The sequence below is a fragment of the Sus scrofa genome, chromosome 1 (assembly GCF_000003025.6).
Source record: "Sus scrofa isolate TJ Tabasco breed Duroc chromosome 1, Sscrofa11.1, whole genome shotgun sequence".
Lineage (NCBI taxonomy): Eukaryota > Metazoa > Chordata > Mammalia > Artiodactyla > Suidae > Sus > Sus scrofa.
Window position 1 is genome coordinate 76,579,587 of NC_010443.5, and position 23,350 is coordinate 76,602,936.

Sequence of the window (23,350 nt, forward strand, 5' to 3'; positions counted from 1 at the left end):
CCTTTCTATTATTTTGTTTTCCTGCAGAACACAGGGACAGGAACTGTCCAAAGAGACCATCCAAGTCACATGGATTAAACTGCCTTAATGGCAACATAATGGGTAATAGTGTCCAGTAATAAGGGTAGGTGGTCTCACTTAGGTCACTAACCAATTTAAAAATTTCAACTTAGGAAGTTATTCCATGTGCTTCCATAGCCCACTTAATGCAATTGGACATTCCTGATATGTATAAGGCCCCAGAAGATTCAAAGGTGAACAAAAACAGAAACATGGTCCTTGCTTTAACAAGTGCACTATCTAGTTGGTGTCAAGACACAAGTCCAAATGTTAAAATGATAATGTGATAGCTAAATGACATAGGGCAATTTTACAAGAAAGTTACCAGACAGTATTAAGGCTACATGAGACACACCCTAAATTTCTGCTTAAAAACTTACTTATTTTCCTTTGTCCAATCCTCACTAGAAACAAAGAGCATGTTATAAACAATCATACAATAACTGTTCACATAACTTAGTTGGCAGGAGCCCCTGCTTAACCTGTGGTTCTCTTTTGGATCATCTTCTTCACATGCAAGTTCCTATGAATTGCAAATAAGTAATTATATACATACATGTATTACAATCAATGCTAAGCTCCTCGTTTATGCCAAAGGAGCTTTTATATACATGGTGTGAGTGGAGAAGCAAATATAAATCTATTCTTTGTTTATACAGAAAAATGTATGGAACCATTTAAACCATTGGTACATCAAGAAAGTGGTTTTTTTTTTAAGGTTTTTAGATATATGAGTAAACTTGAAATGCTCGTGGTTTAAACAGCTTAATAAGTTTCTACAAATAGGTCAGGGGAAAAATTACTTTGAATTTTCTGGACCCAGCTCTTCTGCTCCCTCCCCTATTTTTCATTTGGACCTGCTCTTTCCTTTGGCCTTGTTGCCCATGCCATGCTCAATTTGTATGAGGCTTCCAGAAGTTTCTCCAAAGTGCAGGACTTTTTAGAAGGAAACTCTGTTTTAGTGGTTAGGACTTTGGGCCCAGACTGCTCCCACTCCATCTGGCCTTTCTGCATGGCACTCATCACAGGCCAGAGTCCTGGAGTTGCCAGGCTCACCCTCTTCTCAGAGGGACTGATGTGCCACCACAGAGAAAGGATCTCTTTCTCTTTCTCTCTTCCCTCTTCTCTTCGTAGTGAGCCAGATCTTCCAAACCTAGCCTCTCAGGGCTAAAAGACCAACTCAGGAGTTATTTTCGTCCCTAGCCAACTCTTACATATCAATGGTACAAGATATTCATAACCAAGGAAATTTCACCTCTCTGGACCATATCTTTAGGAGATCTGATCACTCAGGGTGGAAGTATAAATGGTAATTTATGAGAACCACAGTGGAGAAACGGAAGAACTCTGTACTCTGGCTTCTGCTTCATGTTGCAATTGCTTGTCCAGAATTGATACTTGCTGTTATTGCTATAATTATACAGCTTTATTATAAATGGTATGGAAACAGAATTTAATGACCTTCTTGTTGAGGTAGGGAAAAAAAGAGGTGATGGGTGATGCTACCAAAACACAATGAAGGAGTCCCTCATTTTTTGATAGAGTTTCATTAAAGAAGCTGAACATTGGTGCCTATTACATAGGCTTTTGCTTGTAATTATGCTCCTGCATGAAGGGTGGTGTCCTGATCTAGTAGTCTACCCAGATGTAGATGTCACCTTCTGTCAAAAAAAGGATTGTCAAATGAAGGAGATAAAGAGTACTTTTAAAAATTTTTATTGTAGTTGATTTACAATGTTATATTAATTTCTGCTGTACAGCAAAGTGACTCCATTATACATATATTTTCTTTATCATATTCTTTTCTGTTATGGTTTATCACAAGATAATTGAATATAATTCCCTGTGCTATGTAGTAGTACCTTGTTGTTTATCCATCTTATATGTAATAGTTTGCCTCTGCTAATCCCAAACGCCCAATCCTTCCCTCCCCTAACCCCCTCTCCCTTGGTAACCACAAGCCTGTTCTCCATATCTCTGAGTCTGTTTTTTTTTGTAGATATGTTCATTTGTGTCGTATTTTAGATGCCACATGTAAGTGATGTCATATGGTATTTGTCTTTCTCTTTCTGACTGACTTCACTTACTGTGATCATCTCTATGTCCATCCATGTTGCTACAGATGGCAGTATTTCATTCATTTTAATAACTGAGTAATATTTGTGTGTGTGTGTGTGTGGTGTGTGTGTATGTGTATCTTCTTACTTCATCATCTGTGGAATGGACATTTAGGTTATTTCCATTTCTTAGCTATTATAAATAGTGCTGCAGTGAACATTGGGGTGCATGTATCTTTTCAAATTAGGGTTTTCTCCAGATATATGCCCAGAAGTGGGATTGCTGGATCATATGGTAGTTCTGTATTTAGTTTTTTAAGGAGTCTCTGAACTCTTCTCCACAGTGGATGTACCAATGTATATCCCCACCAACAGTGTAGGAGGGTTTCCTTTTCTCCACACCCTCTCCAGCATTTATTGTTTTAGACTTTTTAATAATGGCCATTCTGACTGGTGTGAGGTGGTACCTTACTGCAGTTTTGATTTGCATTTCTGTAATAATGAGCAATGGTGAGCATCTTTTAATGTGCATATTGGCCATTTGTATATCTTCTTTGGAGAAATGTCTCTTCAGGTCTTCTGCCCATTTTTTGATTGGGTTGTTTGGTATTTTGTTATTAAACTGTATGAACTCTTCAAATATTTTGGAAATGAAGCTCTTGTTGGTCACATCATTTGCAAATATTTTCTTCCAGTCCATAAGCTGTCTTTTCTTTTTGTTTACGGTTTCCTTTGTGTGCAAAAGCTTATAAGTTTGATTAGGTCTCACTTGTTTATTTTTGCTTTTATTTCTGTTGTCTTGGGAGACTGACTTAAAACATTGTTACCATATATGTCAGAGAATGTTTTGCCTATGTTATCTTCTAAGAATTTTATGATGTCATGACTTACATTTAAACCTTTAAGCCATTTTGAGTTTATCTTTGTGTATGGTGTATGGGCATATTCTAATTTCATTGATTTACATGCAGCTGTCCAAGTGGGATACCAACACCACTTGCTGAAGAGACTGCCTTTTCTGCATTGTATATTCTTGCCTCCTCTGCTGAAGATTAACTGTCATAGGGTATGGATGAAGAGCATTAAATGTATTAGTCACACTGGAAACACACATTCAAGCACATAGAAATTGCACAACAAAGAGAAAACCAATGGAATCCACATTTATTGAGAGTCTGCTATGGTCCAGACACTCTGCTGAGAACACATATTATCTCACTTAATCCTTAAACTCTATGAAGTAGATGCTTTGGGGGGGTGCATTCTATAGATAATAGCACAAAATCAGAGTGGTTCAGTAACTTACAAGGCCATACAACTCAGATGGGGTTTCAGGCCTAAGTCTGTCTCCAATATCAATGTTCTTTCCATCACGCCACATTGATATAACTGATGTGAAGGTGAATATTTCAGCTCAGTAATTATTAGTGACCATAAGTGGTATTAAATGGCTCAATATCTATGGACTTATCTGCAATGTGGTGAAAATATATAATGGGAAACATCATGAAATAAACTCACTAGGACCCTTGGTCAATCAAGGTTTTTCTGCTTTTGGGCATTAGAAAAGTGCTCCTTCTCCAAAAAAATGTTAAGACTGGGGATTAGGTCTCCCCAAACAGTTTTGGAGCTGTCCCTCGCGGTGACTTCATATCTCCTCTGCTCCAGTATCTGACACCCTCACTAAGGTTCAGCACACTGGCACCAGGATGCAAAGAGGTACCCATAGGTCCAAGAAAAACATACAACTTAGTAAAGGATTGTCACTAACAAAGACTGTATCTCATGCTCAATAAACAAAGTAAGATTTTGGTATTTATATAAGATAACCTATTTGCTTCTTCCAAAGAATGAGATTAATTTAGTACTCAAGCCAAGCACCACATGGTTGCCTGGCAAGGTCAGAAATGTTAGGATCAATAACCCCCCAAAATGGAAGATCAATGGAACCAAAGGCTATGCAGAAAAGAAGAAGCCTAAGCAGAACAGAAGGGATAGAACCTGAATTTCTCACTGGCAGGAGAATTGAAATACTTTTGTAAGGAGACAAGATACTACTCTTTTGTCTTTCAGATTGGTATGTGAAGATTGCTCATAGTGAGTTTTGTTCAGGCCAGGGGATATGGCACTCTCATACACTACTGGTGGAAGTAAACGAATATAGCCTTTTGGAAGGTAATTTAGGAATATGTGTGAGAAGAATATGGTATAAGTCAGTGGTTCCCAAACTTTAGCATGCATTGGAATCACCTGGAGGCTCAATAAAACACAAATTGCTAAGCACCACTCCCAGAGTTTCTGACACAGCAGTATGGGATGGAATCTGAGAATTTGCATTTCTAACAAGCTCCCAGATGCTGCCGATGGCTGCTGGTCCAGGGAATACACTTTGAAAACCATTGGTGTAAATGGCGAGGAACTTAGCTCTCATGCTTATCAGCTGAATGGCTTGTATATGTCACTTAACCTTTGTCTCACTTTTTTTCTTTGATTAAAGATGAGGACAAGAATAGTGCCCAGCTTGTACAGTTTTTATGAGAATTAAGTGAGTTAATATATGAAAAGTGTATATAGAAGTGCTCCCTAAATATTAGCTCAATAAATCTTATCTTAATTTAAAATACCCCCTCCTTTTGACTTGGCAATTCCGTGTCTAAGTACATATCTTGAGTTACATTACAACTGAGACGAAATAAATTCATTGAAAAGCCTGATACCAAACCTGACAAAGACATCACAAGAAAATTGTCTTTCATAAATAAATCTATTGTAAATAGTGCTTCTATGAATATCGGGGTGCATGTATCTTTTTGATATCCCACTTCCTCCCCCTCCTGCTTGGCAACCACAAGTCGGTTTTCTATGTCTATGAGTTTGTTTTTGGTCTATAGATAGGTTAGTTTGTACCATATTTGAGATTCCACATATATGTGCTGTCATATGGTATTTCTCTTTCTTTTTCTGACTTATTTAACTTAGTATGAGAGTCTCTAGTTCCATCAATGTTGCTATAAATGGCATTATTTTGTTCTTTTTTTATAGCTGAGTAGTATTCCATTGGCTATATATACCATATCTTCTTAATCCATTCATCTGTTGATGGACATTTAGGTTCTTTCCATGTCTTGGCTAGTAAATAGTGCTACAATGAACACACGGATGCATGTATGTTTTTAAATGAAATTTTTGTCCTGATATATGCTCAGGAGTGGGATTGCTGGATCAAATGACAGCTCTAGTTTTAGCTTTTTGAGGAACCTCCATACTGTTTGCCATAGTGGCCATACCAATTTATACTCCTCCCTACTATATGGGAAGGTTCCCTTTTCTCCACATCCTCTCCAGCATTTATTCTCTGTGGACTTTTGGATGATGGCCATTCTCACTGGTGTGAGGTGATACCTCACTGTAGTTGTGACTTGCATTTCTCTAATAATTAGCAATGTTGAGCACCTTTTTTGTGCTTGTTGGCCATCTGTGTGCCCTCTTTGGAGAAATGTCTGATTAGTTCTCCCCATTTTTCAGTTGGGTTGTTTGGCTTTTTTATATTGAGCTGCATGAGTTGTTTGTGTATCTTGGAGATTAATCTCTTGTTGGTTGCTTCATTTGCAAACTATTTTCTCCCATTCTGTGGGTTGTATTTTTGTTTTGTTTATGTTTTCCTTTACTATGCAAAATATTTTAAATTTACTTAGGTCCTATTTGTTTTGTTGTTGTTGTTATTTTTATTATTCTAAAAGAAGGATCCAAAAAGATGTTTATGTCAAAGAATGTCCTGCCTAAGTTTTCCTCTAGGAGTTTTATAGTATCTGGTGTCACATTTAGGTCTTTAATCCATTTTGAGTTAATTTTTGTACATGGTGCTAGAGAATGTTCTAATTCTTGCACATGTAGCTATCCAGTTTTCTCAGAACCACTTATTGAAGAGATCGTTTTTCCTCCATTGTATATTCCTGCCTCCTTTGTTATAGACTAATGATCATAAGTGTGTAGGTTTATTTCTGGGCTTTCTATCCTGTTCCATAGATCTATATTTGTTTTTCTGCCAGTACCATACTGTTTTGATGACTGTAGCTTTGTAGTATAGTCTGAATTGAAAGATCCTGATTCCTCCAGCTCCATTTTTCTTTCTCAGGATTGCTTTGGCTTATAGCCTTCAAATAATTTAAGTTAATCTTGCAACCAAAGGAAAAAACTTGTTACATGAAGCGTTTTCTTGGAGGACCCAGATCTTTCAAAGGAGAGTTCCCAGGATCAACCAATGCATGTAAGAGATTGAATGCAGAGGGCAAGAGCAGAGAAAGGCAAAGTCTGAAATGTTTAAAGTTTGTCTTCTTCCTTCCTAGTATGCCTTCTGTGAGGTGGACCTATCCATTCCATCTTCTCTACTACCATAAGAGAGATCTTTTAAGAGCAATCCCATCATTCAAAAATTCTACCTTCCACTAGACACTAGAGCACAACTCAGACAAGTTCTTTGCCACTTTGTAACAAGGTTTGCCTTTTCTTCAGTCCAATGAACTGTTTCTCATTTCCATCTGACAGGTCACCAGAATGGCCTTTAATATCCATATTTCTACCAGCATTCATGACTATTTGTGTTCTTTATTCTAGGAAGATGGAAGCTTTCTCTCCAGCTCTCTTTTCTTATGAGTTCCCTCTAAAACTGCCTTTAACTTTTTACATTTCTAGCATGAACATCAAAAACCTTCCAGCCTCTCTGCATCACCCAGTTCCAAAGCCCCTTCTACATTTTTAGGTTTTAGTTATAGCAGCACCTCACTTTTTGGTCTAAAATATGTACTGGTCTCCTCAAGCTCCTATAACAAAATACCAGAGACTGAATGGCTTTAAAAAGAAAAATTAATTTTCTCACAGTTCTAGAGGCTGGGAAGTCTAAGATGAGCCTGGCAGGGTTCAGTTTCTGGTAAAGGCTGTCTTCCTGGCTTGCAGATATTTACCTTTTCTTGCTGTCTCTTCACACGGTAGGAAAAGGGGTGATGGGGGGAGGAGCAGGGGGAGGAAGGGAATGGAAGGGAGAAAGAAGGGAGAGAGAAAGAGTAGGAAGAGGAAGAGGGTAGAAAAGAGTGCAGGATTGCACTCGCTAGTGTCTCTTCTTACAAGGACACAAATGTTGTTGGATCAAGGCCCTACCCTTATAACCTCATTTAATTCTTAATTATGTCAATAAACATCCCATCTCCATTACAGCCAACCGGAGATAAGGACCTCAACATAAGAACTGAGGGGAGGATGCAAACATCCAGTCTGTAATAGCATCTTTGTGTGAAAAAACAAAACAAAACAAAAACAGCACTTTCTGTAAGTCTCAACAGCAGAAAGTGTGAAAAGGCAGGAGGAATGTGCTGAATACATTTTAAAGTTTTAAGTCAATATTTTCATTTCTTTCCCCGTATTAAATTCTCTCATTTAGATTGAATGGACAAATTTTCCTATTATGTTTGTGTGTTACTTGTCTAAACTAGTTTTCCACTGCCTGCTGGATAAAATGATGCTATGCAAGGCTTTAAAAGATACCCTCCTCTAGGAGGACCAAAAGAAAGATGGCTTGTACAGAAGATGTTAAGTATGACTAACTTGGCTTAATCTGTTATTCAAATGCAATTTGAATTGTTTATTCCTTTGGAGTGATATTTTATTATACTTTTGCGGCCAAAAATAAAAGAAATGAATCTATTTTAAGAAAGTAATGCCCAAGGGAACCCTATACACTGTTGGTAGGAAGGTAAATTGGTGCAGCCACTGTGGCAAACAGTATGGAGCTCCTCAAAAAAACTAAAAAAAGAGCTGCAATATGACCCAGCAATTCTACTCTTGGGTATATATATCCAAAGAAAAAGAAAATGCTAATTCAAAAAGATTCATGCACCCAATGTTCTTAGTGCATTATTTACAATAGCCAAGACATGGAAGTAAGCTAGGTATCCATCAACTGATGAATGGCTAGAGACGATGTGGTATATATACACAGTGGAATAGTACTCAACCATAAGGAATGAAATTTTGCCATTTGCAACATGGATAGATATGGAAGGTATTATGCTTAGAGAGAGAAAACAGGCAAAGAAAAATACTGTGTGGTATCACATGTGGTATCTAAAAAAGGAAACAACTAGTGAATATAAGATAAAAGAAACTGGCTCACAGATATAGAGAACAAATTAGTGACTACCAGTGGGGAGTGGGGATGGGAGAGAAGCAAGATAGAGGTAGGGGTTAGGATGTACAAACTATTATGTATCAAATAAATAAGCTACAAGGGTATACTGTACATCACTAGGAATATAGCCAATATTTTATAACTATAAATGGAATATAACCTTTAGAAATTATGAATCATGATGTTGTAAACCTGAAACACATAATACTGTACATCAGCTATACCTCCACAATAAAAAAATAATTAAAAAAATAAATGCCTATTTCTAGTATTTTCATTATTCATAGAGCAAAAATATCTTGGCATCCCTGTCTGTCTAACAAATACTGCCTATCCAGGAATTCTAGGCCAATGTATAAAAGTGACACTAATTACTTGCTGTATTAATTGTCTGCTCTGGGTTGGGCATCCTGCCAGATGCTGGGGGTGCAGGAGGAATGAAACCCAGATCCTGTCCACAAGGAGCTTACAGTTGACTGGGGAGATAGACACATACTTTCAGCTATTTTCCCAGGAGGGGGCCGGGGTTTGCACAGCCATCCACTTTCTTTTAGCCAGGTGGTGGTTAGAAAGGCAGCTGTGGTCAAGGACAGTTTTCCAAGAGAAGCTCTGCCCTATGAGTAGCAGAGTACTGAACACATAATCTGTGTCAGGCAGTGAAGCATGTGGACATGCGCAGTATCTGTTTTAAATAGAAACAAATTTTGTGTTTATGTCACTTAAACATTCTTCACTATACTCCATGATGCCTGTAACTGCTGGGATAACCATAGAAGATTCATCAAGTAAATTATAAGAAGGGGGAGCCAGATACAACAGAAAGTCCTTATAAAAGGAGAAACTCCTAATGCCACTCTACCCACAAAATGCTGCCTATTTGTTTTTTTCCAAAACATCATTCTAATTTTCTTTAAAAAAAAAAAAAAAGATATCTCCCCTAGAGATGTTTAATAAGCTGTAATTTTGCTTCTGAGGTATTTGCAAGCCTTGCTCTGTGGTTTTGTGACAACATAAGCATCCTGAATAAAATCACACATTGCAACTCACAGGGAGACTTTGCATCTCTGCAGGACAAGTATGATCTGAAAAGCATCAAGGCACTTGAATGTTAACACAAAACTTATGACAAGGGTTTTCCCTACACTTAAAAAAATCCACACTGAAACAAAGTCAATTAAATTTTATTACAACCAAGAATATAAAATAAATGCAATGTAATTTATTTTTGTTTTAACAGTCATTTCAAGAAAGATGTCAGGACAACTCAAAAGCAGGAAACGCTTGGCTTCAAAGCGGCGGCTCATTCCACACCCCTGGGAGCGGGCCTCGCTGGGGGGCAGCCAGCTCTGAGCACACACCTCGCGGCAGTGTGTGAAAAGCATACAGTCATGTCTATAATCGTATAAAGAGGGATGCGTGCAGAAAATGACTGAAAAAAGAGACAAGGACAGGCACACTTCACACACGGGAATTATGGGAAATACAAACTAGGCAGTGTAGAAAGGATATACTACATAACATATATAAAAAGTACTTTAAATTGTTGTTAAAAAGGACATCTTCAGTCCAGATTTTGTGTAATACTTTTAGTGTCTACACAGACAAATCTTTAAAAAAATTAAATAGTATTAATTTACTAAATATTTAGGAGATAACAGTGCATTAAGGATTTTTTTTTTTCATATAATACATACATATCACTCCTTTGCAGTGATAGCATAGAAGAGTTAAGTATGGCCTTAGGTACAACACATTTTTAAAAAATCCTAAAACAATGAACTTTGCTTTATGATATTTGTGACTATTCTCAAAGATTAAGGAAACCTAAACAGCTATATGTCTTATATAAAATATTATTTATACTTGAATCCTTCAAGCCTCCTTTAGTCCAGCTGCCTTTTCACTGCCTTTCTCCATTCCCTAGAAAGATACCACAGAGTTTAGGATTTGTAACTTTCATGTATGTAATATTCCTTCACCGTAGAGTTTGTAACATACACTTATTCAAAGCAGATTAAGCTGCAAGTCTTACTATCCAACTCTTTTTTTTTTTTTTTTTTTTCTTTCCTCTTTTGCAGAGAAACAGCATCATTTTAGAGGCATACAACTAGCGGTTGCTTCACACGGAACGAGGCAGTGAACACAGGTAAATGTCATCCTTTCCTGTTCTTCAATAGAAACTGTGTTTACAAGAGCAAAAGAGTAGTGCAGAAGGCCAAAAGTCTAAGTACTAAAGTTTTAAAACCACACAGATATAAAAATATACATGTCCTTGGTTTTTGTATGTTACTGCGGGATCTACTTCAGCATAAGGATTGTTTTAGCCTCATAGTATTAGCTCTGCCGCCAGGCTACCTTACCCTTGAGCTCGGCTCTCCTGAAACTCTAGAATCCCTTTTCCCAAACACACCTTATCAGAAAGCCAGTCGGAAAACGGGTTTGTAATATGGTGCACAGGAAACCTTCACTTTCTTTCCTTCCTTTCCATTATCTCCCCTGGTTTGGATGTCCACCCTGCATTCTCGGGGCACATGACAGTGATACATTTTTTAAAAAGAAGGTGGTCAATTGGAGACCAAAAAGGTAAATTTTAATCTCAAAAAGCTTCACAGCTCTCCTTCGGGGTTCCACAGTTTTAGGGCCCGTAAGTCTATTAAAGGCTTTAGTTCCCCTTTACAAGGAAAAGGAAATGATGAACCAAAATCATTTCAGCGGGTAATGGGCACTAGTGGGCATCACCAACTCTGAGGCAGGAACACAGGAGGAAAGTACCATTGCAGTGACCAGAAACCCAGCCATGTGTGTAACAGGGATTTCTGGCTGTAGCCTGTGTGGACAACACTGCAACTGATAAAACCCCCTTACGGCTTCCATATTGATTCTGCCAGTAAAATTCACTGCATACAAGGAAAGCAGGGTAGTCCTATGATCATATAAGCACATATCACAAGGATTTATCTCAAAGGTGTTTATAAAGATGATGTTTTGGTTCATGCACATATTTGCGTTTGTCTTTTCCTAAATGTAAGCTCCCCCTGTGGGCAGGAACAGAGCTCTATTTTCATTGTAATTCCCTACAACCCCTTGGTTGAGTGTGTTCTGCCTACAAGGGCCACCCAATTATTGCCGAAAGGCTGCTGGGAACTTCTCAAATATATATTCATGCCTGTTGGTGATATTTACTTGCTGGCTTTCTTGAAGGTAGATAAACATAGAAACCTCTCCATGGTTCAGTATAGAGCAAACTTTGAAATAATGACTCTATCCAAGTGGGTTTAGAGGTAAACACACAGACCTTCACAGTCTAAGCTGGTTTCATTTAAGCCTGTCATCCTGGGAAAGCTTCCTGTCATGGAATCAATCACAGACTCTTCAGGGACAGGAAGTATGTCTTGCTCTTTGTGTCGTCCACCCAGCACGATGTTGGGCATGGTGGTGAGGGTGTAGAGAGCATCTGATGGCAGTCGGGCTTCAGGGTACGGCATAGAACATCATGCCCGTAGCTACATTATGCAGAGGGCTAGCAACTTCTCATCTTTAAACATGGAAGGGGTATAAATTACCATGGAGACATCAGAATTTCCCTCCAATGGAGCATGTCAACTGTTTCATCTTCAGTGTTGATGAGTATCACTATGTAGTCTTTGCTATTAATAAGCATGACTATGCTGAGATCAGAAAGGTCCTTGCTGGCTACAGTATCACATCAATAGTGCAAAATGTATACTGGCTTCTAAAATCTTATTTTACTTGTATATGGACCCAGAGTATCATAACCAGGTAGATAAGTTCACAAAGAAGAGTAAAAAAATGCATATAACTTGCATATACAACAATCAGCTATTTCTTCTAGCTCAAGAAAACATTTAAAACAAGGCTGGTGCTGCTAGTAGCATTTGGAAGAAAACATATTTCTTGCCCCGTACATTATAATGGGAGCTCTAAGTCTTTACATTTATTTCCTGGTGACTCTGAGGAGCTTCTTTACGTTGGCTAAGAAAGAACTCAGCCTCTAATTCATAGATCATGGAAATGCAAATATGCACTTTTTCTAATACGGTTGTATACTATCTGCCCGTAGTTTTTGAGGCACAATTATTAAGGTTTCTCCTAGGGGCAAAAGAAAGCATTCAGTGCAATGAAAAGATTCTTGATAGAATTAAGTTTCAGTAACAACTGCAAAATTATGCATACATAATACATATTTTAAACATGAACAAAACTAAATTTTTAACATGCTTTAAAAATAGTCACTCTATGTCTAATGCAAATACGACTTGGAGAACACTGCTCTTTATTTTAAAAGCAGACTAATTGGCAGGCTTCTATTTGAGTACCCTTGATTATGTAAAAAAAAAAGTTACTCAAGCTGACCCAGATGTGAAGAAACCAATAGTTCTTTTAGAGAAGCCAACCTCATGTACAATATACACGAAAAGCTTTTCCTTCAAAGGGAAGCAATACATCCTTTGATCAACATGACTCCTTAAAGAAATCCTAGTGCAGTTAATATTCTCTTCAGTTTTCTGGTGTTGGTCACCAGAGGACTGGACTTCTTCAAAGCTCTTGAAACTCTTTTTAAAGTAGACTTAAGCTACATGAAGGTTAAAATTATAATTCTTAATTACTGAATACTATTCAGAAGAAGATGATTCTGGGAACTAAGTTCCATATAAATGTTTCTACAAAAATTACTACATACTGTAGTTCTTCATAGCACACAGCATAGCAACGGCAAAGATCTAGGCTGTTTTTGGTTGCAGGTTCCTTCTGTCCCACCACTTGTCTTTTTATTAGACCTTCCCTGAAACTAGATAAATTAAAACATCATAGCAAAGTTCTTTGGGACAGTAACAGTTCCCATTTAAGACTTCCATGAGCAAAAGAGTTCTATTCTGTGGAAACAACGTAGTGCTTTAAAAGGTGCATATTTACCTGTGTTGCTAGATAAGTTCATGAAGTATAAAACTATACACCACTGGAGTCCTGTTTCTAAAACATTAAAATCCTATTAAAAGAGCTTTGAAAAGATAAATCAGAGTGATTGCTACAGCATGAGAAAGGTGCACCAGGAAATCCTTCCAAAAAATGCTGAAGGTTACAGAAGTGCTGGGATTAGATCAGACGCTTTCTCAGAGGAGTCACAACGAAACACATGCAGGGGCAGGGTGCTGGGGAAACTTCACAAAAATCTTCTTTGAGTCAATAAAGAAGAGACATTAGTCAGTCCTGCAAATGCTCAGTCTGCAGTCTTCCTCCTAAGCGGTTGAGTTTTGAGCGGCATCAGAGTTGCATTTTTGGTTCTCTTCAATGCAGACATCATATTGCTGGAGTCTGTGCCCTGGGCTGCGGCTGGTCAGTAGCGGTGGGCCTGGTGAGACGGGTGGTACTGTGCGCTCTGCTGAGACGAGGAGGAATAGCCTAGTGTGCTCTGGGATTGAGAGGATCCCTGAACGCTGCTTTGGTAATTCAGGCGAGAGCCGGAGTGCTAGAAGAAGGGAACGGGAAATGGGAATTACTGATGGAGGAAGAGAACAGCTCAAGATGCTAATCACAAGGTGGAGAAAAGAGCCGTTCTCATCAGAGGCTCCCAGTTCTGATCCATGGTAGCTGGCAGCTAATTTAGTTTGTTAACATTTTTCTGATCTGAAATCACAGCCTGCCACCACTGTAACCACATGTTCTGGCACGCACAAAATTTGGCTGGATTTCTTTAGAAGATAAGCTACACTGGCAACGAAAGGTAGAGGGGAAACTTAACACTGACTCATTCCGGTTATTCTTTGCATTAACTGAGGTTTGCAAACAAGAATAATCCATTTGGCATACTGAATTGCTGGTGTTCATAATGTACACTGATGCGTAGTTAATTTTCTCATTATTAATACCAAAACTGTGATTAAGAATAATTTTTTGGAGTTCCCGTTGTGGCTCAGGGGAAGCAAACCTGACTGGTATCTAAGAGGACGAAGGTTCGATCCTTGGCCTTGCTCAGTGGGTTCAGGATCCGGCGTTACCATGAGCTGTGGTGTATGTCGCAGATGTGGCTCGGATCTGGCATTGCTGTGGCTGTGGTGTAGGCTGGCAGCTACAATTCCGATGCGACCCCTAGCCTGGGAACCTCCATATGCTGCAGGTTAGGCCCTAAAAAGACCAAAAAAAAAAAAAAAAGAAAAGAAAAAGAATTTTTAGGGGAAAGAGTTTTCAGAGATAGATGCTGGAGTGGCATTAGCAGCACCACCTTGATGACAAAGCAAGGCCAGCTTGGGTAGGGTGTGGCAGCAATAAGTGGTTTTTAGAAACTTAAGGTAATATTTAGTATTTTGAAAATTTCATATGTGAAAATGCCCTCAAGAGAAGGCTGAGACAAATGAATTTCAATTCAATGTATTTCTATTACCTTAAATGAAATATTCATCTTCATAGTACCAAGGACAAATATAAAAAATACGTAAAATTCATCTACAGAATAAGAACATGGTGTCTAGTTAAACAGAAATATAGCTGGAGTCAGTGACTTTGGCTATGCCGAGAAAGCTGGTTCTTCCTGTGAGCAAGGTGGGAAAGATCATACGTAAAAAGCTGTTACTTGGAGTTAAAAATGTAAATGACCTTGAGGTGGCACTGGCGGTTTAAGGAAGGACAAATCAGCAAGGCTGTCCCACTCAGTACGCAAAAGGCAGCCAAATCGGACTTGCAACAGATGGTCCAAGAAAACAGAGCAATAAGATAGTCCTGGCTAAAAATAATTCTGTTTAACTCCTTCCTACATAATATAACTCTCCTTAGTTGTACTGTTGTAAGAAGTCTTTCCAAATCCTAACTGGCAGGGGGAGGGAGTGGGATGGATTGGGAGCTTGGGGTTAATAGATGCAAACTATTGCCACTGGAATGGATTAGGAAGGAGATCCTGCTGTGTAGCACTGGGAACTATGTCTAGTCACTTATGATGGAGCATGATAATGTGAGAAAATAGAATGTATGCATGTATGTGTAACTGGGTCACCATGATGCACAGCAGAAAAAAAAAAACTGTATTGGGGAAATAACTATTACAAAAATAATTATAACAAATCCTAACTGCATTTTATTTTATTATGAAAAAAAATGTTCTTTCCATTTACAAGGCCTACAATTGCCAGGCTGGCTACAACTGCTTTGACTTTAGCAGATTAGACTCAGCACGCGAGCTCCTCCATACTGGATAAAGAGCAAGCACGTCAATAATGAGAGTCACCAACAGGTGCAATGGGACTCTCACCCCCTCATTGCTAGTCTCTCCAATTAACTAGCTGACCTAGCTACTCATTTCAGAGACATGCTGTTTTATTTTTAAGTAGACAACTCAGTATGGACAAAGGAAAGCATTTGAAGAACTCTTGGATTTGAAAGGAATAAATAAAGTAGTTAAGTAACCTGTCCACAATTAACTGTAATCAAGTGACTATAACACAATCAGACGCACAAAGATGAGCCAGTATATAGTAAAGGTTTGTGGCTCATATAATAGGAATAAACTACTGTTAGGGGGAACCCGAGTTTAGAGTAAACTTCAAACATGTTCATGATTATTACACAAATAGCAAGCTGTTTTAGTAGATCAAAACTGATGCCTTGATTAGTTTAATTGGAACCAATGAAAGTGCTGTTATATCCTCCTCTGCTCGCAAAGACTCTTCCAGGAGAAGTTTCCAAAGTAGTTGTACAAAAACACATTAGTGTGTTAAGATATTCAGAATGTAAAGCCCATTTAGACAGCTATTTATTATGTCTTTCTTGGTACTGCTTCTCTTGATTCCAGTTCCTAATCAGTGAGTTTATGTCTCCCTTGCCTGTGGTTTTGTTTCCTATTATCTCTCTCCTAAGTGCTCCTCCTCCACCAGTTCCCTGAGGGACTATAGTTTTAAACCTTCTTTTTTTTTTTTTTAATCTTTGGTTTTATTCCCCCTTCGTCTTAGATCTTTTCTTAACTTGCTATTACCTTGAAAGCTTTTTCCCCAAGATTCTCTATAGTTTTCACCAGTATTCTTACCCCTCTCTCCAAATACCAATCCTTAGATTTTGTTTCTTTTTATATTTCCTGCATTAGTAGTACAACTATAGTTTTCTTTTTAATCTTAAGAAAAAGTATTTTCTTTTTTGCTTTTTAGGGCCGCACCCACGGCATATGGAGATTCCCAGGCTAGGGGTCGAATCGGAGCTGGAGCCGCTGGCCTACACCACAGTCACAGCAATGAGGGATCTGAGCCGCGTCTGCCACCTACACCACAGCTCTCAGCAATGCCGGATCCTTAACCCACTGAGTGAGGCCAGGGATGGAACCTTCGTCTCATGGATGCCAATCAGATTTGCTTCCGCTGAGCCACATTGGGAACTCCAACAAAAAGTATTTTCTAGTATCAAAATTATTTCTAGTGAGATTTAGCAGTTATTCCTGAGAAGTCTCAATCTCAGTCCCTTTCTCTTCTATATTTCAGTGGCACGTACTGCTTATTTCCTCAGTGACAGCACATCCTTCTGAAGTACACTGCTTACCTCATTCACAATAAACCACCATTCCTTCCCCTTTTCAATTGCTTATCTAAGTATCTTTTTCTGACCCAAACCTGAAAGGCACCTGCAAGTGTGAAATGAGAGATTTTCTTTCAGGAGGAAATGACTGCCTCACCTTCCCTCCTCAGAGCTTTAGGACAAACAAGTCAAGAAACAAAACTATAATTCTTAAAATTACATAAAATGACAAAAATCTTCATTTTCATATAATGCCCTAGAAACAGGATTATACAGTTTATATAGTCAAACTTTAGAGTTAATTTGCTGGTAAATTTTAAAATGATCTATTATAAACCGACTTCCTGTTTCATAAAAGATATTGTTAAAAAAAGAGACATGAGGCTCCAAATGGAGTCACTTGTGCTAAGCCCACGGCACCAAACTGAGACTTAATTCCTAACCTGACTGCAGTTTCAGCCTCCCCCAGGAATGTAATCATATCCAGTTAGTCTGCAATTTCCTGGTCAGCACTAGTGAAGTAATACACCTGACAGGCCCCATAGTCCCCCAAAGGAAAAAAACAATCAGCCCTTTGTTAGAATAACTTCCTTGTCCCACCTCCTTCTGCTTCTAAGAGTCTTCCATTTTCTACGGCTCTTCAGAGAGTCTTTCTATTTGCTAGACGAGATACTGCCTGATACATGAATCACTGAATAAAGCCAATAAGACCTTTAAAATTTACTCAGTTGAATTTTCCTTTTTAACAGTATGAACATTAAAGAGTATAAAATCTGGGGAGGTACCTGATAATCTGACGGCATAACAGGCCCGCCTGAGTTTGTGCCTGAAGGCCCTAGCCGCGGTTTCTTGTTTGGAGGCACCTGATTAAGGCCGGAGTCCTGACTGTGCTGCAGCCCTGCCCCGGCACCCCCGGCCCCGGCCCCAGCCCCTCCTGCCGTCCCGTTGGTCTGGGTGCTGTTCTGCTGCTGTGGGGGTGCCTGTGGGGGGGCTGCTGCCTGCTGTGGAGGGGCTGTGGGCTGCTGATGTTGGTTCTGCTGCTGTTGCTGATTCTTATAAAGAGGAAAAAAAAAGTAAGCTTGGTATGGAACTAAATTAACTCTACCATTATATGATATGATGAGCAACTGGGGAGTGATCTCTGTGGGACACTATAGTGACTGGACCGACCAGAGAATGGAGCGGCCAAGGAATACAGCATCCTCCAAAGTCAAAGTGCTGAGCCCTGAACAGGACTCATTCTCTAAAGTTCATTTAGATTGCATAGTAATCCTCCAAACCAGTCACAGATATCCCACTGAAGGCCCACGGGGACAGAGGAAATAGACAGCAACTCATTAAAATAGCTAGAATAGTCTTTTCAATCAATTTGGAAAAGTAGGGCTGTGTGGAGTGAAGTCAGTTACGATCAAAGGACTGAATGATGCTTTAAAAGCAGCCTGCGTAAAGTGATGGTAATGACACCGAACAAAACAAACAAAAAAGGCAAAAATTAAGAACCAGAGAATGGGAGTTCCCACTGTGGCACAACGAGTTAAGAATCCGACTGCAGTGGCTCAGGTTGCTGGGGAGGCACAGGTTCGATCCCAGGCCTGGTGCAGTGGGTTAAAGGACCTGGATTCAGTCCCTGGCCCAGGAACTTCCGTATGTCGTGGGTGTGGCCATAAAAAAAAAAAATCAGGGAATAAAATATGTATAAAGCAAATCTGGAATTTCATTTATCTGTGAAAGAATCTTTCAAATGGCAAAGTACATCTACAATAAAGTAAATACATAATTAAATAAAAGGTAGTTTTATAGGAATTATTAGATTACCCTTCCCTTAGTATAGTTTATACCTTGTCACCTTTCTCTTCAGGCTCATCTTCATTAAGGAATTCTCGTTTGGGATATGGAATCTGGCAGCCAGCAAACACACTAAAAATCATTTAAAAAAAAAAAATCATGTCATGACCTAAAATCTACACTTATCATTGACCTTGTTAATTTAAAATTGTACTTTTCCCCCCTTATTTCCTACTCTTCATCTGTGGCTGGTATTGGCCTCTCAACATAATTTAAGCAATAAGAAAAGGACAATTTGTCGTCTAAGTTTTACACTAGTTCCACTTTCAATGGCAAATCTTAGCTGCGATTATTAGCTAGTTGACATGTAAGACACAGAACTTTCTCCATTCACACTTCATCAGGACTGAAAATAACTAAATGTGCATTTGCTTCAACAATGAAAATAATTTTTTTGTCCCTCAGGAAAAGCTGCACCTCTAATAAATCCAAGCACAATGTATACATGTGGGTGTAACAAGGCTGAGGAAATGGAGGGGTTTGGCAGCACAGCAGATAACACAGAATTTTTAAATTTCAGTTCCCTACATTGGTTTGGTGTACACTGTGCTGGCTGAGCCGTCTGTGAAAGTCCCATCTGTCTTAGCTTTAGTTTTTATCTGTAAAACTGATTAATGGTCATTCCTAAAATACTTGCTTTCATTCACACCTCCCTACAGCTTTGCCTGTGTCAAAACACAGAATCTGTCTCTTGACTACTTTTTCTCTGAGGTAGTATTAACGAAGAAAGTAAAATACTTTAGTAACAAGAGCGTCTCTTGCTTTCAGCCACCATCCAACATCTTCACCTCGGAGCCAAGCACGCAGAAAAGGAAGGATACATACTCTAATGTCGGCAAGGGGTCCTCCTGAAAATAGGGATCCTGCAGAGCCTGCTCTGAGGTAATTCTCTTGGTTGGATCCATAGTGAGGAGTTTCTGAAGCTAGAATAATACGTAAGAAATTGATAGTACGTGCAAAGTTTGTTTACAAGTCCATGTTTTGACTTTTGTGTTAATGTCTAACAGAATTAATATCAAACACCATTTTGTACAGCTCACGGCAACATTAATGTGAAACTGGCAGAAATCATTAGAAGACACACATTTACATGAAATTGGCACTTATCGTTAATATTGAAGCCCTTTTAGAATTTAATGATTTTTATGCTGATAAACCATTAGCAAAAATTAAGGCTAAAAATTAAGGGTGACATCTCAAAAGACTTAATTTTGCTCCAATATCCTCCTCTTTCTTTTCTTTGTAAAGAGGAGGAAAAGCTGGGACAATCCCACAGTAAGGGGGGGTGGGGTGAGGGCTGTGCTAAGGATCCTACTTCCCAGTCTGGGAGAGGCGCACCTACCAAGAGGAACACTTTGCTGTCAGGCTTGACCTTGTGTTTCTCCATGTACTTTATGAGGCTACTGTTGGCGTATCTGCAAAGGCATGACAATCACACATTATTGAGAACACTCACACAATTTACTTTCTTTTCTTTTTTTTTTTTTTTTTTTTTTTTTTTTTGGCTTTTTAGGGCCACATGTGTGGCTTATGCAAGTTCCCCAGACTAGGGCTTGAATCAGAGCTGCAGCTGCAGGCCTACACCACAGCCACAGCCACGCAGGATCCAAGCCACATCTGTGACCTACACCACAGCTCACGGCAACACCAGATCCCTAACCCACTGAGCGAGGCCAGGGATTGAACCCGCATCCTCATGGATACTAGTCAGGTTCATTACCGCTGAGCCACAATAGGAACTCCACAATTTACATTTTTAATGGAAAATGCCAGGATGGTTTTCCTGTAAGGTATGTGTTAATTTAAGCTGTTGATTTTACCAATGAGAAAAGAACAGGTAACCAAATGTTGGTAAATATGTGAAGAAATAATTGCTACACACTGCATGTAAACGTTTCTATTGTTCCAATCACTTTGGAAAATAAGTATGCATTAACCACTAGAGGTGAAAATATGAATATCTTATGACTCAGCAATTCCCTTCCTAGGTAGATACTCTCTATCAGATATGGTATAGAGTGAGTAAATGGGTATTCATTTTATTGTTCTAAATAGGCTACATATTTCAAGCATATATAATTCTTTCCTATATATAAAACATTTCCAAATAAAAAGATCAAAAAACAGTAGTTTATATTTTTGGTTAAAAAACCCTTAGGGAATATAGAAAAATATTAAGAAAAAATTGAAATCACTCATTTAATCAAGCTATTCAGCAATAAAGAAAACACTGTCAAGGGTCTGATCATTTTCCTTTGGCATTTTTTTTCTAGACATAGATATATATATGATATAAATACGGAGGCATTTTTGTTTCATTCTTATAAAATTAGAAACATACCATATAAATTGTCCTAATTTTTTTAATTTACTGTTGTTTTATAAAAGTTTTTCCTTGCCAAATGGTCTTTCAACTTATTATTTGTAGTAGCTGTATATTTTTTACTGTTACTAATGATGTTTGTTTCACAAAAGTTACAAAATGCAGGTCCTTGTAGGTAAATCTGGTAACATGATAGGGAGAGAGAACTACATGGCAGTGAGAATCAGAGACCCCCTACCAGACACTGACTCAGTCATTTACCAGTTGTGTGATCTTGGGCAGTTAGTTAAGCTCTGTGAAAGCCTTAAGTGCCTCATTTTAGCTGTGTGTGGCTGCTTTATTGCTTTCTTCAGATAAATTCTTAGAATTATTAGGTCAAAGGATATGTACATTTCAAAAGCCTTTTATGTGCTTGAGAACCTTGCCACACAAACCTGGCCCTCAGACCAGCAACATGGAACCTGAGAGCCTGCACCAGGAATGCAGATTCTTAGGCCCTATCCCAGATTCTGGATCACAATCTGCATTTTTCTTAATAGAAATTTATTTCCTCACAATTCTGGAGTCTAGGATCTGAGATCATCAAGTTGAAGGCAGGGTTGGTTTCTTTCTTCTTTTTTTTTTTTTTTTTGTCTTTTGTCCTTTTCAGGGCCACATCCACGGCATATGGAGGTTCCCAGGCTAGGGGTCTAATCGGAGCTGTAGCTGCTGGCCTATGCCAGAGCCACAGCAATGCCAGATCCAAGCCTTGTCTGCAACCTACACCACAGTCATGGCAATGCCAGATCCTTAACCCACTGAGCAAGGCCAGGGATCGAACCCACAACCTCGTGGTTCCTAGTTGGACTTGTTTCCACTGTGCCACAATGGGAACTCCCACAATCTGTATTTTTAACAAGGTCTCTAGGTGATCTGTAGGTACATCACAGTTTGAGAAGCATTCATTCTCAGCAGTAGCATATAAAGTAAATATGCCAACATTAGGTATTTTATTTAAAAAAAAAAAAAAACTCTGTGGGAGTTTCCGTTGTGACTCAGCAGGAATGAATCTGACTAGTATCCATGAGGATGCAGGTTCAATCCCTGGTCTCGCTCAGTGGGTTAAGGATTCAGCGTTGCCATGAGCTGAAGTACAGGTCACAAACACAGCCTGGATCTGGCAATGCTGTGGCTGTGGTGTAGACTAGTGGTTACAACTCCAATTTGACTTCTAGCGTGGGAACCTCCATATGCCAAGGGTACAGCCCTAAAAAGACTAAATTAAAAAAATAAATTTTTTTTAAATTAAAAAAATCTGGAGTTCCCGTCATGGCGCAGTGGTTAACGAATCCGACTAGGAACCATGAGGTTGCGGGTTCGGTCCCTGCCCTTGCTCAGTGGGTTAACGATCCGGCGTTGCCGTAAGCTGTGGTGTAGGTTGCAGACGTGGCTCGGATCCCGAGTTGCTGTGGCTCTGGCGTAGGCCGGTGGCTACAGCTCCGATTCGACCCCTAGCCTGGGAACCTCCATATGCCGCGGGAGCGGCCCAAGAAATAACAACAACAACAACAACAACAAAAAGACAAAAGACCAAAAAAAAAAAAAAATCTCTGCCACATGTGAAAAAAAATTTTTTTTCCTCCAATACCAGGAACATTTTTATTGGCAAGGTAGCCATTAAGTTTGGCAATGGAAAGAAACTTTAAAGTTTATGTAGAAATGGAGTCTCTCTACATGGCTTTGGTCTTTATGTTGAATCAGCTGATTACTGGGTTAACTCAAGATTCTAAGTTAGTTGTTTCTATCATAATATAAAATGTCTTGAAGTTGAGAAATCCTATTACTCAATTCCCATTGTGGTTGTTTCTTCTTATTCCTAGTATTCAAGTTAAGATGAATTATTTGTCATTTTCTGAATCATTCCCTTCCAGATTTGCTATAGTTTAGGAGCTGAACAGTTTTCAAAGTAATTCAAAGTCTCTATATATTATAAAGCATCTTATCAGATCATGTTTATTCAGCATTCAATTTTTAAAGTCAACTTATTTATTTCCTTTTACTTTTATTTTCATTTTGCCTTCTAATGAGCTAGTAAGAGCTGACATTTTGGAAAGATTACAGAAACTTCTATTGTTATCCTCCCCACTTCACTTACAGAGTAATTTTTTTTTTTGGCTCATTTCTTTTTATCTGATATAGTGAAAACAAATTATTATTCTTTTACTTTTTTTTTTTTCATTCATTAGTCCATTTATTATCACTAGTATGTTATTTGCATTACATAGTTTAGCCATGGTGTGTATAATTTGTTTGTTTGTTTGTTTTTATTATTTTCCCACTGTACAGCAAGGGGGTCAGGTCATCCTTAGATGTATACATTGCAGTTACAGTTCT

The 23,350-nt window shown here is 38.7% G+C and overlaps 1 protein-coding gene and 1 long non-coding RNA gene across 8 annotated transcripts in view; one reads left to right on the top strand and one right to left on the bottom strand.

The window, feature by feature from the left end:
• Nucleotides 1-19,544, top strand: part of LOC110260565 — a 120,969-nt gene extending 101,425 nt beyond the window's left edge. Inside the window, exons 2-3 of the long non-coding RNA XR_002343821.1 lie at nucleotides 10,377-10,444; nucleotides 19,423-19,544. This is a non-coding gene — a long non-coding RNA (uncharacterized LOC110260565). The remainder of the gene's footprint in view (nucleotides 1-10,376; nucleotides 10,445-19,422) is intronic.
• Nucleotides 9,464-23,350, bottom strand: part of CDK19 (cyclin dependent kinase 19) — a 204,427-nt gene continuing 190,540 nt past the window's right edge. For 6 of the 7 annotated variants that reach the window (XM_021091136.1, XM_021091165.1, XM_021091155.1 and 3 more), the window contains 5 exons: nucleotides 19,997-20,069; nucleotides 19,480-19,577; nucleotides 18,648-18,726; nucleotides 17,595-17,861; nucleotides 9,464-13,786 (listed from right to left, as the gene is read on the bottom strand). In XM_021091136.1, coding sequence (XP_020946795.1) covers nucleotides 13,655-13,786; nucleotides 17,595-17,861; nucleotides 18,648-18,726; nucleotides 19,480-19,577; nucleotides 19,997-20,069 — 649 coding nt within the window. In that variant the 3' untranslated portion in view covers nucleotides 9,464-13,654. The remainder of the gene's footprint in view (nucleotides 13,787-17,594; nucleotides 17,862-18,647; nucleotides 18,727-19,479; nucleotides 19,578-19,996; nucleotides 20,070-23,350) is intronic. The other variant, XM_021091172.1, reaches the window with a different exon arrangement.